Consider the following 16,386-nt stretch of genomic DNA (forward strand, 5'->3'; position numbering starts at 1 on the left):
AACAGTATAACTGCCTATTGTGTTATTTACTGTAACTACACCTGTAACACAATCTGTCTTCTGGGAGATACAACACACACATTTACTCTTATCTGTGTTTTATCCCACAAAAGGCAGAAATAAAGGATCTGTATAAATATAAACTCTGAACCTTGCACTATGATATTCTAGAGTTCTATACACAACCTCCTGTTCCACTATGATCTCCGGGGCCCAGTTCCAAATCAAACACAAACCCTTACCACTTAGACACTTGGGTACATCTGAAAGGATCAGATATATGAGAAATATGATGAAAGCTGCACCTTTCCCTCTGATAGGTCGGATGAAACATAAGCCATATTGCTCATATCTATCCAATCTTGTCAGATCTACAGTGTCCAGACTAGGGCTTAGGTATCAGCATTGAAGTGGGCCAGAGTTAACGCTATCTCTCATCCTCAGTGTAAACCTGGAAGATAGGAGCTGACTCCTCTGTCTATGACCTGAAAATGGAAAACAGTACAAATAGTTTCACCTGCACATAATACCATAATGTGTTGACTTCTCTTCCCTAAAAGAATGTAAAGCACCGCTCAACAAATTGACAGTGAAATCTGGCTCAACGAGCGGCCATTTTCCATGACTATCTGATCAAAGATTTTGATCAGTAATCTTGAGGTGTTTTGATATTTGTTTGGAATGTATTTTACACTAATTCTGTGTGTGAAAGCCTGCACAACATTGTCGTGACTCTTCAATTGCAATTGGTGGATGAGGAAGAAAACCTTATAGAATAGTTATCATACATTTCAATCACCTGATCCCTGGATTCAGGTCAACTTCTCAATCTGCAGATGCACAATCCAGATAGGCACTATGCAACCACATCATCAAATCATTCTATAATAATATATTGTGAATATATAAATCTAACTATAAAACAAAAGCCCTGTTGCGGCTCCTAATATACTTCTATTACATAATATCATGTAAATCAAGTATGACAATAGGTAACATAACAAATTGCCTATAATCAAATACTGTATATACAATCTTCAAACGTAAACATGATAAATGCAAAGGCATATTCCAAAGGTATACAGTACAAATATAGGGGAAACACTAGCAAAGAGGGAGATATAGTAACACGTAGTGTGATGATATAGAATGGAGGCGATATTGTTTGAGACACCTGGATTTGCCTTGTGTGGGGTTTTTGTTTTGCTTGTACTTGAAGTTGCCACACATTTCTGATGTGGCACCTGCACGACAGTCATTCTTTCTCTCTCTCTCCCCAATATCCCCTCTTTGCTGCCAAGCACTCTGGTGTGTTGATCCTCCCTCCACCCCCCCCCCCCCATCTCTCTCTCATTTTCTCTCAGTACACACTCACGTTCCCCCACTCCACGAGGTACTGGACCTTGCCGTCTGGCGTTACTCGCCTCGCCAAAATCCTCACCCCGTCCCCGCCCCCCCAGCCCCTGGCAGCTGACCCATCCCCCCCGCCCCCCACGCCGCCCGGATAGGAAGGGACGTCACGCAGCATGAGGGAAGGGCAGGGATCCGACTTCTGGCCAGGCTGGTGCTGGTGGTGCTGCTGGTTGTTGTGGTGGTGATGGTGGGAGGATGACAGGGAGAAGGGGAGGCAGGGGGGCGGCACTCGACAAGGGTCTTCCGCACTGAAGAAAGAGAGAGATGAAAATTTCACATCATACTTTTTGTCATTGTCATCCAGGCACAGCTCTGGTTTCCTCTCTATATGTCTAGATTGAGGGTAGTCCCCGGAGAGCAGGAGGAGCTGTGGTTAATACTGACCTATAGTGATGCAGGGTTCTAGAGATGGCTGGGGCTCCGTTATAGGTGGGGTGATACAGGGCAAACATCCTCTTAGGTGGAGAGCTGTGGAAAGAGCAGGGATATAAACATTCTTTTTTTAAACGGACAAAGAGCAACAATGCATGGATTTCCAATGACACACTGCCTAATACAAGCATTTCGCTACGCCCGCAATAACATCTGCTAAACATGTGTATGTGACCAATGATTTGATTTGATTTGATAAGGGTATCAGTGAGGATGTAACGTAAAAAAAAAACGGTAACACTCTGTAAATATAGTAGAATGCATTATTACTTGTTATACAGTATGTAAAGTGTAAAGTGTAACCAATACAATAACAGTACGAACCCCAAATTCAGCTCCTCCTCCTTCCTGGAGTTGTAGAGGTTAGTTCCACCTACGTAGCCATGGCAACATGGCACCAGATCTATTGGGGTGGCTGGGACCGGGGGCGGACAAGGCTGGACACAGGAGAAACACTGATTAGCTAGTGTTCTGACGCCAAATCAGTGGATCCAAACACACATTAGACATGATACTCCAGTTCATGCCCTTTCATGTTATCTTTACAGAAGAATCCATACTGCTTGTGAATACATCTAAATAAAAACCAAAGGTCTGTTAACATACTGTATCATTTGATACATATAATTTAAAAAATGCAATTGCATTTCACTTTTAAAAAGGCCGGACGCTGGAACTTTGTTAGTACAAAGGGCTAGTCTTTCCAAAAGGAAATATATATTTTCACGTGACAGCTTTAAACCTGCATTACAATTCCACATCCCACACTTGTATTGTATGCCGCGAACACACTGCTGCAGCAACTTTTACATTATTTACAGTGTGATATTGCTATTGTATCACGATTCACTTAATTATCATCACTTACTAGGTCTCATCAAGGCATAGCATGATCCATGTCCTACACGACCAAAAGTTTGTGGACACCTGCTCGTCGAACATCTCATTCCAAAATCATAGGCATTAATATGGAGTTGGTCCTCCCTTTGCTGCTATAACAGCCTCCACTCTTCTGGGAAGGCTTTCCACTAGATGTAGGAACATTGCTACAGGGACTTGCATTAGTGAGGTCGGGCAATGATGCTGGGCGATTAGGCCTAGCTCTGAGCAGGCCAGTCAAGGTCTTCCACACCGATCTCGACAAACCATTTCTGTATGGACCTTGCTTTGTGCATGGGGGCATAGCCCATACTGAAACAGGAAAGGGCCTTGCCCAATCTGTTGCCACAAAGTTGGAAGCACAGAATAGTTGAGAATGTAATCGTATGCGCGTTAAGATTTCTCTTCACTGGATAAAAAGTGGCTTGAACCATGAAAACAGTCCCAGTTCATTATTCCTCCTCCACCAAACTTTACAGTTGTCATTATGCATTTTGGCAGGTAGCGTTCTCCTGGCATCTGCCAAACCCAGATTCATCCATCAGACAGCCAGATGGTGAAGCGCGATTCATCACGCCAGAGAACGCGTTTCCACTGCTCCAGAGTCAAATGGCGGTAAGCTTAGTAACACTCCATCGGACGCTTGGCATTGCGAATGGTGATCTGCTCGGCCATGGAAACCCATTTCATGAAGCTCCTGACGAACAGTTATTGTGCCAACGCTGCTTCCAGAGGCAGTTTGGAACTCGGTAGTGAGTGTTACAACCGAGGACAGACGATTTTTAGTGCTACAAGCTTCAGCACTCGGAGGTCCCATTCTGTGAGCTTGTGTGGCCTACCACTTTGTGGCTGAGCCGTTGTTGCCCCTAGATGTTTCCACTTCACAGTAACAGCACTTACAGTTGACCAGGGCTGCTTTAGTAGGGCAGAAATCTGACAAACTGACTTGTTGGAAAGGTGGCATCCTGTGACGGTGCCACGTTGAAAGTCATTGAGCTCTTATCCACTGTCAATGTTTGTCTATAGAGATTTCATGGCTGTGTGATGTTCAGCAACAGGTGTGGCTGAAATAGCCGTGTCCACATACTTTTGTATATATATAGTGTATATCTGTCACCTCCATTGCCTATGATAAGTAGATTCATATTGTGGAGACTGACACGGAACCAAAACCGGCTGCGCACGTGCGCCATCGTGCATAAATTTATTTTGCCCCCCCCCACACCAAACGCGATCACGACACGCAGGTTAAAATATCACTCTGAACCAATGACATTCATTTGGGGACAGGTCGAAAATCACATGTATGGCAATTTAGCTAGTTAGCTTGCTTTTGCTAGCTAATGTTAATTTGTCCGGTTTAGCTAGCTTGCTGTTGCTAGCTAATTTGTCCTGGGATATAAACATTGAGTTGTTATTTTACCTGAAATGCACAAGGACCTCTACTCCGACAATTAATCCACACATAAAACGGCCAACCGAATCGTTTCTAGTCATCTCTCCTCCTTCCAGGCTTTTTCATCGTTTAACTTATATGGCGTCGCAGATGCTCGTTGGCGCGCGAGAGCAGTGTGGGTGCAATAATTGAATAACAAGGATTTCTAAATGTATTTGCGACGCTCGCGCACGCGACGTGTCCGGTCTGGTCAGCATGTCAGGTACCATTTCTTACAGTGTGAGCTTGCTACCATAACAACAAAAGCATCAGTACTCTATCCCATCTATCCTTTGCTTCCTCAGTTCTTAGCACACCCTCAGCTCTGTCAACCTCCAATGCTGGACTGTGACCCACAACATATACAGTAAATACAGCAGTGGTATACTAGCATTATCCCCTCCCCTTACTAGCGCGCTGTCCCTTTAAATCGAGGTGCTCTGTCAATGCTGCACTGTCAAAGCGCCAGCGCCACCTGGCCAAACTGTAATCGACTGCAAAGTGCACTTGGAAGTGCTCCCAGATGCCGCATATCAGCGTACCTTCCCCTCTCACTTTCCCTGGGATAACCAACCTGCCCCAAGATGGCAGATGATTCATGTCCGCTCAGGATACAACAGTCTGCTGGAAGTGCTGCCTGCTGAAATACGACCAGTCTATAACATTTATTGTCTCAGGATAAGGGAGGAAGCCTGAGCAGTAGTATAAAAGGATGTGTATTTTCTATTAATATTAAAATATATATTTCTAAACCCGTGACCATAACATGTTGTCATATTCGATCGAGTCATAAACGGTAAACCAGCTTCAATTCAATAGTGTATGAGGGGTAGGCTGGGCTTTGAAGAACATGTAAACAGACAACACTGGCTATAAGGAGAACCTTTTCTCCGCCCACTGACTGACTGTGACTGACAAGTCATTCCAGTGTCAGGCAGCTCTTTGCTATGCAGTGAGGAGGCGGCTGATGGCTGATCTCTCCCTTGATGCCTGGTTCGAGGCAGAAGCACTGACCTGTGTCTCCATGATGCGCCTCTTTGATTTGCGTGACTCTGGCCCCATCGCTCTCCTCTGGCAGGGCAGTGACAATGGGCTGCTCCACACAACAACACAGAGACACAGTCAATAACTTGAGGAGTGGTGCAATGTTTTTACTTAGAAAACTACAGTACGAGTCAAAAGTTTGGACACACCTACTCATTCCAGGGTTTCTCTTTATTTTGACTATTTTCTACATTGTAGAATAATAGTGAAGACATCAAAACTATTAAATAACAGATATGAAATCATGTAGTAACCAAAAAAGTGTTAAACAAATCCAAATATATTTGACATTTGAGATTCTTCAAATAGCCACCCTTTGCCTTGATGACAGCTTTACATACTCTTGGCATTCTCTCAACCAGCTTCATGAGGTAGTCGCCTGGAATGTATTTCAATTAACAGGTGTGCCTTGCTAAAAGTACATTTTTGGAATTCCTTTCCTTCTTAATGCGTTTGAGCCAATCAGTTGTGTTGTGACAAGGTAGAGTTGGTAAACAGAAGATAGCCCTATCTGGTAAAAGACCAAGTACATATTATGGGAAGAACAGCTCAATTAAGCAAAGAAAAACGACATGACGGTCAGTCAATACGGAAACATTTCAAAAACTTTTAACGTTTCTTCAAGTGCAGTTGCAAAAACCATCAAGCGCTATGATGAAAATGGCTCTCATGAGGACCGCCACAGGAAAGGAAGACTCAAGAGTTAACTCTGCTGCAGAGGATAAGTTCATGAGAGTTAACTGCACCTCAGATTGCAGCCCAAATAAATGCTTCAGAGTTCAAGTAAGAGACATCTCAACATCAAATGTTCAGAGGAGACTGTGTGAACCTGGCCTTCATGGTCGATTGCTGCAAAGAAATCACTACTAAAGGACACCAATAAGAAGATGAGAATTGCTTGGGCCAAAAAACACAAGCAATGGACATTAGACCGGTAGAAATCTGTCCTTTCGTCTGATGAGTCCAAATTTGAGATTTTTGGTTCCAACCGCCATGTCTTGTCTTTGAGACGCAGAGTAGGTGAATGGATGATCCTTGCATGTGCGGTTCCCACCGTGAAGCATGGAGGAGTTGTGATGGTGTGAAGGTGCTTTTCTGGTGACACTGTCAGTGATTTATTTAGAATTCAAGGCACACTTAACCAGCATGGCCACCACAGCATTCTGCAGCGATATGCCATCCCATCTGGTTTGCGCTTTGTGGGACTATCATTTGTTTTTCAACAGAACTATGACCCAACACACCTCCTGGCTGTGTAAAGGCTATTTGACCAAGAAGGAGAGTGATGGAGCACTGCATCAAATGACCTGGCCTCCACAATCACCCGACCTCAACCCAATTGAGATGGTTTTGGATGAGTTGGACCGCAGAGTGAAGGAAAAGCAGCCAACAAGTGCTCAGCATATGTGGGAACACCTTCAAGGCTGTTGGAAAAGCATTTCAGGTGAAGCTGCTTGAGAGAATGCCAAGAGTGTGCAGTGCTGTCATCAAGGCAAAGGATGGCTACTTTGAAGAATCTCAAATATAAAATATATTTTGATTTGTTTAACACTTTTTTGGTTACTACGCGATTCCATATGTGTTATTTCATAGTTTGATGTCTTCCATATTATTTCACAATGTAGAAAATAGTAAAAAATAAAGAAAAACACTGGAATGAGTAAGTGTGTCCGAACTTTTGACTGGTACTATATGTCAGGGTATAAATGTGGTGTTTTTTATTTTAAGCCCATAGAGAATAAAAGAGAAGATGGTGTTGAGAATGTTTAGCAAGAGAATCAATGTCCACATGCGAATGCGCACACGCACATATGCACACACACTATAGATGATGTATTTATTGATGAAAATATTAGTTATAAACATATTCACCAGTGTGAAATAAGTGAGTCCTTCCCTTAAATGACTTAATGAGGCACACAGGTGCCTGTTTAGTTAGGAACAGTTGTTCCTATCCAGCTAGAAGGACCACTGTCTACAAGGTGCCGCTCTTTTTCACTATTGTAAATGTGTAATTCATTACTAGAATGAATGTATCCATATAAAGAGTTGGGTCCTGAGGCTTGTGTTTGTGATGATGAGAGAATAATAATCACAGAAGTTGTCCTTACTCTGACCTTCTCCTTTGGGTGATGTTGATGGGCGGGTCAGTGATGAGGGGGGACGAATCAGAGGTCAGGGGAGGTGGAGCTCGGACCTGGAGCCCAAAAAGACACTTCTTCTTCTTGATCTCTTTACCAGAGACAAACCTGGATGACATCACAGAGAAAAAGACAACTTTCAAAAGACAACAACTTTGTAAAGTCAGGTCATCGTTCTTTTTAAAACAAGTTATCATTATTGTCCATGTTTTCTTATCGTTCTATTGACAATATCAAAGAGTTAAGAAACAATTAACTAACTGTATTTTCTTTACCCTTATGTACAATTCCAGAAGCAACGCTATCATAAATCTGGTCAAGCATAGCTGTGGCTTCTGTTTATTCTTCGCATCATATGCAGACTCTCACCTGTCTTTGTTGGAGTTCAAAGCGTTGAGCAGATTGTGACAGCGATCTTGCCTTGGTGTGTCAGAGAGCTGGGGGACAGGGAGGAATGAAAATCAAGAGCTTGATTAACACTGTGGATGAACAAATGCTAATACATTTAGAGACACATTGACATTCATTGGTGAAAGGTAAACATTTCCATGGATAACGTAGTTAGTTATTCATGTGATTTGTGAACAGTTCATTAAAAAAAGTGTATAACAGATTTAAATGCAACTGTAGTACCTGAGAGCCACATAAAATACAAGTGATATTTACCATTTAAAATGTGCTAAATAACAATGACAAGTAGCTAATGAACTCAAAGCACATAATTACCACATGACCGCTAAAAATTACGCTAGCTAACACTTTCACATTGTTTCATCATAGCACGTAAGTGAGGAAATGTTTATACCGAGCCTAGAAGCAAAGAGTCCCAATTCTCATTGGCAAACGACATGATTTCATGGTCGAAATCAAAGTATTTTCTCTTGCAGCACAAGGAGAGGTGGTAGAGCACCAAATGGGCCAAATCTACCCTGTATTTACAACAAACACACCAGGAAAAGACACAGTTAGTTCAGAATTTTTCACACCACAAAGCTTTTCATTACATCATTGAGTAAGAGGAATTAACATATTGTAACCCACATGACTCAATAAACCTGTCACAAGAAAATGGTTTTCAAGAGTGCTTCGGTGTGATAATCCCTGCAGTTTAAATTATGTAACCGTCTCTTAGCAGATACTGTATAGCTTTACCAGCTCATGGGTAGCCGTTGAATTGTCTCTGGTCCGTTTGCACAGACTGAGCACTGGAACTCATAAAACCTTTCAGAAAAAAAAGGAAACACAGATGATTCTATTTTTGTCTGTGATTGACCAGATATAAAAGTCAATGGAAACATAACAAGGCACGTGGTTGCTGCTGTCAGCAAATTCTTCCCAGTTTCCATCACTTGTTTAGCAGATATAACAACCCCACCACATTCTACCTCACCATCAATCTCAAAAAGTATTTTTCTATGCAGAAACAAAGAGTCATATAATATATCATGGGCATTAAACCAGTGGGATAATACAGATGGTTAATGTGACAATAATGGTGTAGCGGACTGGACTAATTTGAATTCATTTTTACATCTACCACATTACATTGGACACCAGAGAGGCAGAATAACAACTGCACTGCTATTAGCAATGAACACTAACAGCATTAGCCCTACCACTGCCAGTTTTATAACCTCTCTGTTCTGGTTTGACAATGGTAATGCAAAGGAGCAGTACAAGGTTATAGATAACAATACTCTGACTCACCTGTCTCCATATAACAACGGCTTGGTCAGACACTGTGTGCAAGCTTCATGAAACCACTGACCACAACTTCCACACTGCAACATTTTCAGGTTCCACCTGCAGTTGATAAATATAAACATTAACCACACTCCCCAATGGCCTAAAACATAGCTAACATCTGGTGGCCACCTGACAAGAGTAGAGTATATTATGTATTTTTCAAAAGAGGCTGCAATACTCAACTGAAAAACACATTATGTCTTGACAGGAGAGCTGTATAATGGTGAAAAGGACATACAGGGTTCCGACATGAATATTCTATTTGTTTTTGTCGGTAAGGAAAATTGATAGTAAATCTTATTGACCAATACATGTGGTAAACACTAGTTATATAATGTTATTATTAAGTGATAATGCCAGAGGAACAGTGTTTGAAGGATATATTAGTATGGGTATTGTTAAAACCGAGACGAAGTCCATGCCAATATATCCTCCAAACACGGGCTTTGAGGGCATTATCACTTTTATACAACGGGTTAACAACATATTCAAATAATGATTGACATATTTTCCTTATAAACGTTATTTTGATTAATTTATTCATACTATTTCATCCTTCCACAAGATATAGTCCCGACACAAATCTAGGGTTGATACCCAAGCAAGCGGGTCGTTCGTTCTATCGGTTCGGTTGCCAGAGAAGCGACCCAGTCGTTCAGTCTTTTTGTTCTGTATCTATGGATGCAACCCAGTCGTTTGTTCTGAATGTTCCATTGACATACTGACTTGCAACATTGTTATTCTTGCTTGCTAGCTAGCCAACTACGGCTAACTTACAGTCATGACAAACAGTGCAGCCAGAATAAGAGCAAAGTCGCTGCATTTGCGTTTGTTTCAGCTGTTTTCTAGTGTCATTTATTTGGATACATCCGTAACAATGAGCTAATGATGCACGATTTCACCTGGCATAGAAAATGTGCTCTCTCGTTAGGACACTGCTGTTCAGAGGAGCTGGCCAACACCACAGCTAACACAATCACTTCAAACTGAAGATGGAAAAGCAGCAAACTAGCTGCACTTTGTTTGTTTCGTTTTACCTGTTTTCTATTGATATATAATATATATATATACAGTACCTTGCGAAAGTATTCGGCCCCCTTGAACTTTGCGACCTTTTGCCACATTTCAGGCTTCAAACATAAAGATATAAAACTGTATTTTTTTGTGATGAATCAACAACAAGTGGGACACATTCATGAAGTGGAACGACATTTATTGGATATTTCAAACTTTAACAAATCAAAAACTGAAAAATTGGGCGTGCAAAATTATTCAGCCCCCTTAAGTTAATACTTTGTAGCGCCACCTTTTGCTGCGATTACAGCTGTAAGTCGCTTGGGGTATGTCTCTATCAGTTTTGCACATCGAGAGACTGACATTTTTTCCCATTCCTCCTTGCAAAACAGCTCGAGCTCAGTAAGATTGGATGGAGAGCATTTGTGAACAGCAGTTTTCAGTTCTTTCCACAGATTCTCGATTGGATTCAGGTCTGGACTTTGACTTGGCCATTCTAACACCTGGATATGTATATTTTTGAACCATTCCATTGTAGATTTTGCTTTATGTTTTGGATCATTGTCTTGTTGGAAGACAAATCTCCGTCCCAGTCTCAGGTCTTTTGCAGACTCCATCAGGTTTTCTTCCAGAATGGTCCTGTATTTGGCTCCATCCATCTTCCCATCAATTTTAACCATCTTCCCTGTCCCTGCTGAAGAAAAGCAGGCCCAAACCATGATGCTGCCACCACCATGTTTGACAGTGGGGATGGTGTGTTCAGCTGTGTTGCTTTTACGCCAAACATAACGTTTTGCATTGTTGCCAAAAAGTTCAATTTTGGTTTCATCTGACCAGAGCACCTTCTTCCACATGTTTGGTGTGTCTCCCAGGTGGCTTGTGGCAAACTTTAAATGGATATCTTTAAGAAATGGCTTTCTTCTTGCCACTCTTCCATAAAGGCCAGATTTGTGCAATATACGACTGATTGTTGTCCTATGGACAGAGTCTCCCACCTCAGCTGTAGATCTCTGCAGTTCATCCAGAGTGATCATGGGCCTCTTGGCTGCATCTCTGATCAGTCTTCTCCTTGTATGAGCTGAAAGTTTAGAGGGACGGCCAGGTCTTGGTAGATTTGCAGTGGTCTGATACTCCTTCCATTTCAATATTATCGCTTGCACAGTGCTCCTTGGGATGTTTAAAGCTTGGGAAATATTTTTGTATCCAAATCCGGCTTTAAACTTCTTCACAACAGTATCTCGGACCTGCCTGGTGTGTTCCTTGTTCTTCATGATGCTCTCTGCGCTTTTAACGGACCTCTGAGACTATCACAGTGCAGGTGCATTTATACGGAGACTTGATTACACACAGGTGGATTGTATTTATCATCATTAGTCATTTAGGTCAACATTGGATCATTCAGAGATCCTCACTGAACTTCTGGAGAGAGTTTGCTGCCCTGAAAGTAAAGGGGCTGAATAATTTTGCACGCCCAATTTTTCAGTTTTTGATTTGTTAAAAAAGTTTGAAATATCCAATAAATGTCGTTCCACTTCATGATTGTGTCCCACTTGTTGATGATTCATCACAAAAAAATACAGTTTTATATCTTTATGTTTGAAGCCTGAAATGTGGCAAAAGGTCGCAAAGTTCAATGGGGCCGAATATTTTCGCAAGGCACTGTATATCAATAGAAAATATATATTTAAATGATGCTGATTCATAATTTCAACTGGCTGAGAAAAGCTGCCTGCATGTCTGTCTCATCCCGACTCCCAACACGTTTGTTACTATGGGACAGCTGGAGATATAATTTGAATGTTGAAACAATGTTGCAAATGTCAGAGAGACAGACACCAAGGTTCATACAAATCTCTGATGTTAAAAACTAAATGTTGGTCTCAAAGAAATGTGAGATAATGTCTAGATGCTTTTTATAGTGGAGATCAGTGGATTGCGCAGTCAGATGGAACAGAGTAAATAGGCATTTTAACATCATAGACGTAGCCAGTGGTAACTTGTAGAATAGACACCATCTGGAATGCGGTTTTAACCAATCAGCATTCATGATTAGACCCACCCGTTGTATAACATAATTTATCTATTGAGGGCATCTGTTAGAAGCTATAAATTGTCACTCACTCTCCAGGTCCGGCACAGTAGCAGTAACACTGCTGCTGGTTGGTGAGATGCTGTGGGTCCCAGTCTAAAGATGACAGCTGATAGGGCAGCCGAAGTTTCATGATTTGCATGAGCCGGGCAAACCGTCCTCGTTTGATGGCTCCCCCTCTCTGAAAGATAATTTTGACAAATCGATTCACTACAGCGACCTCTCCACTCACGGTCATGTCAGTACATTCAAGATAGATGACATTGGATGGGAACTATCCAGGAAAAGCAATTCATCTCTTTTTATTGTAGGTCAGCTGAGTGAGATAATATCTTAAGAAAAGTCAGGTCAATGAGATTGACATTGACCGATGAGCAATTAGCCCTTAACCACAGTGCTCCCTCATCTAACACCTACAGTACAGAATTGGAGCATACATGAATTACTGACCATAATGACTATAATACAGTATAATCTTGAAACAATCTGCATTGACGAACTGGTCAGATGTCCAGGCACAACGTAGAGGAGTATCTAATCCCTATGGTGAATAATACAGAGTTGTAACATTTCTGTGGTTTCCTTCAGATATATCCATTGACAACATTGTTTAACACAACACTGGTATTGAAATCCTCTGGATAGATTAAAAAAAAAATGTTTACAAGTCTGAATTGGATATTTTCCCTGAGCCAAGAGGCAGAGTGTGAAACAAAGATTAGCAGTCTAACCTTGGTTGCCACTGCAAAGACACATTGCCGACATATCCAAGAATTGCTGTCAGCTTCCGGCTCAATGGACGGAGTGTGGCACTCCGGATGATAACCTTTTATGGAATGGAGAGAGTGTTTACTGTAATTCACATACTGAGGATATGTTACTGATGGAGGCCTTTTCCTTGTCTCTTTTCATGAGATATTATACACTGAGTGTACAAAACATTAGAAACGGCACCGCTGCTGGGTTTTTCACGCTCAACAGTTTCCTGTGTGTATCAAGAATGGTCCACCACCCAAAGGACATCCAGCCAACTTGACACAACTCTGGGAAGTATTGGAGTCAACATAGGCCAGCATCTATGTGGGACGCTTTCGACACCTTGTAGAGTCCATTTCCCCCGACAACTGAGGCTATTGTGAGGGCAAAAGGGTTGCAACTCAATATTAGGAAGGTGTTCCTAATGTTTTGTACACTCAGTGTATATTATCTGGTAGAAAACCTGAAGACAAAAAATAGATGCCATTGTTTTTTTTAAACTTGATTTAAAATAGTTGTGCCTATCCGTCATAAGTTATTCTTTGAAAATACCTCTATGAAGAGTACATGACATGCTGTGTTTTCTTACCGTGACGACATTTAAGACAATTGATGAGAGGTTCTTTAAGAGGTGGGGCATCACAGATACAGCAAACTTCTTCCACTCCAACTGAGACTTAAGCGAGAGAGAAAATGAGTGAGTAACAGAGAGAGGGGGAGAACGAGAGAGAGATCACTCAACAGTGTTAATTTATGTATATTGATTCATTTCCTTGCCACTTCATTGATTTCAATGTCTCCTGCACCCTTTCAGATTTCACTCCTTTTGACATGTGGATATTTGGCTGTGCTTCCCTTCACTTTACACTACCTACGTGGGGGCGCCATTTCCCTATGGAGTCATTACACTAATAAATTCATAAATACACCAATTACACCTAAAAGTCCCCCATCAGAATTGCCAACATTTCCAGGGAATGTTGTATTTCAACCTTGACTAGAGAAATTAATTGCGCAACATTCTGTTGAACTACAATGGATCGGAATGGAGAGAGAGCATCAAATTAAGAACAAACTTTTCAAAGCTGAGAGAAAAATCTAAAAACATTTTATGAATTTCTTTAAACCTCTCTGAAGTGAATCAAGGTAGGGTAAAAGTAAAGATTATTCAAATGTGATAATAGTTGGAGCATCCTCAATTAGCCCCCTATCTATAGAAAGGGTAGATATGTATGAAATATTTGTATCAGCATTTTAGGGGATATTTCTTTGATTCAAAAGTAATTCCACAGTGCCCAAAAACCCTCCGTTAAATGTTTTGTGTTAACTGAGGAAAACAAGAGTAAGTTGTAAGTCTTACAAGAGTGGATGTCTTTTCTTAGGACCCAAAATTCAGAGTTGTCCTCAAATCTCACCAGACAACATTGCTTGACTCCATCTACCTGAGGAGAGGGATGGAAACAGTGGAATTGTTCACTCAAACCTAAATGTAATACTTTCCAAATGCGCACATGCATGCACGTACGCACACACACACACACACTTACTCTTTTCACATTGCCGAGGTACAGTAGTCCATCACTCCATCGAGCTAACACATCATCCCCTTCACTTACTCCCCCCATCCTGAAGAGAAGTGAGAGAGATAGAGAGAGAAGGGGTGAGGAAGAGGAGGGGGCTCATGTGAAATGGAAATCCAATTTATTTACTGGATACTTTGCTGCCATTGCCGACAGAGGTTTATGGCCTTATCGTTCCATGGGCACTGGGCTGGAGTGGATAAGGGGTTACATTCTCACAAACCCAGCATAGCCACAGTCAGAATCCAGCAGGTTCAATGATGAGTGTAAATGCCCATGCATGGAGCAGGACAAACCATTATGACACAACACATGTGAGAAAATGCATTCACCACTGCATGATGACTGCACTGTAGTTTGATTGTAACACCACTGTACGCCTCTATACTTTGCTTTCTCATGCACTTCTGTGTTGTATCCTCTTTGAAAATCGAAAACGACAAAACTTGAATAGAAAGGAATCGCTGTAGCCTATGGACATAATCTCTGCACATCCAGCGGTTGTTCCAGTGCAGGCACTCAAGTCAAAGAGACACATGATACATAATAGCGTTTTCAGATCAATAAAAATTAACATAGACAGTGTTGCTGGATGAACAGAGAGCCATTGCTACCTGTCAAGTCGAACTCCTCTCCGTTGGGGTCACAGCGATTCCTGTGCCGGCTTGACATGAAATATTTTCTCCCTTCTGTTTTCCTCTCGTCTCAATTACTGCCCGGTTGGATGTGAAGCCTACGTGTGTGCCAAAGTGGATGTGCATGTATGTGTCTGTGCCAAGCGCGTATGTCTGTCAAGTCGTCAGTGAGACACCGTCGGTACGTCCGTCTTTCTCTCGGTCTGTATGGTCTGTCTGTCCTCCGCGACGTAGTTTCGTCATGTTCCGGTGCATTTGCTCTCTTTTCTCCACCTATTGATGCTATTAAGCGTGTTTGTCAGAGCAGCACGCGAATCAACCCGCGAGAGACGCCATCATCCCTGCCTCTTTCTCGACCGACTTGTTGTGACGCAGACATAAAACACCGAGAGATAGAGTGGGAGGGAGATAGTGGGGACCGGGTCAACAGCGACGGGAACACCTTAACATCCGAAGAAATTACCTCTAAACCGTTATGACAAGGCAAGCTGTGTTTTCTGAAGATTTAACCAAATTGTGATAAAAGCCAGTTAAAAATCAGCCGACGACGATAGTCACTGGAGTTTAAGTGGGCAATTAGTGGAAGTTTACATACCTCATTAATTGGTACCTCCCAAAGAAGGGTGCTGCAAGTTTGGAGTCCTGGAGAAAGTTTTAGAAGGGCAAGTGGAAGCTGCGCTCACACGTGTTATTCACTTTTTTTCCCTTTTTTTACCATTCAGTAAATTGCACAATAAATAGTTTTCTTGCTATAGTAAGCATTTGTATTTCCTTCCAGCTAAAATAAAACTATAATCATAATGTTAAATTATCTAATTTCTTAAAATTACTACACATTTTGATTATATAGCCTAGGCTGCAATATACAATATGTATAATAAACATTGTGATTGTTTATATAGAGTTACTTTTTGCAGTCTTTGTGGTCCCCTTGCCAGATAAGCCTATTTTCAGGTTTTGGACTATACAAAGCTAGCCTATTATGCCTAAGTAATTAAGGATAATTTAAGGCTTGGATTACTTTGAGCACTTGTCACTGTAGTCATCAAAGGGAATTGTTGAATGTGATTTACAATAGTCTATAATTGTCCTATACATTTCCTCTTAATATACATATTGTGTGTAAAATATTGGTTATCTATGATCAATCATCTATTCTTTACTGCTCGGGTAATATATACCTACGCTCAATAATGTCATCATCACTATCACCATGAATATC

At 41.5% G+C, this 16,386-nt stretch overlaps 1 protein-coding gene across 1 annotated transcript; it reads right to left on the bottom strand.

The window, feature by feature from the left end:
- Window positions 1-1,360: 1,360 nt before the first annotated feature.
- On the bottom strand, window positions 1,361-15,859 carry LOC110487773 (PHD finger protein 1). The gene is made up of 15 exons (XM_021559699.2): window positions 15,760-15,859; window positions 14,497-14,575; window positions 14,310-14,391; window positions 13,539-13,625; window positions 12,925-13,019; window positions 12,226-12,374; window positions 9,052-9,147; window positions 8,497-8,565; window positions 8,150-8,273; window positions 7,714-7,781; window positions 7,321-7,452; window positions 5,174-5,252; window positions 2,170-2,282; window positions 1,798-1,881; window positions 1,361-1,661 (listed from the first exon to the last, which is right to left on the bottom strand). Exons 1-15 carry the CDS (start codon window positions 15,762-15,764, stop codon window positions 1,361-1,363), a joined length of 1,563 nt encoding a protein of 520 aa, XP_021415374.1. The 5' UTR covers window positions 15,765-15,859.
- Window positions 15,860-16,386: the final 527 nt, after the last annotated feature.

The sequence above is a fragment of the Oncorhynchus mykiss genome, chromosome 2 (genome assembly GCF_013265735.2).
Source record: "Oncorhynchus mykiss isolate Arlee chromosome 2, USDA_OmykA_1.1, whole genome shotgun sequence".
Classification (NCBI taxonomy): domain Eukaryota; kingdom Metazoa; phylum Chordata; class Actinopteri; order Salmoniformes; family Salmonidae; genus Oncorhynchus; species Oncorhynchus mykiss.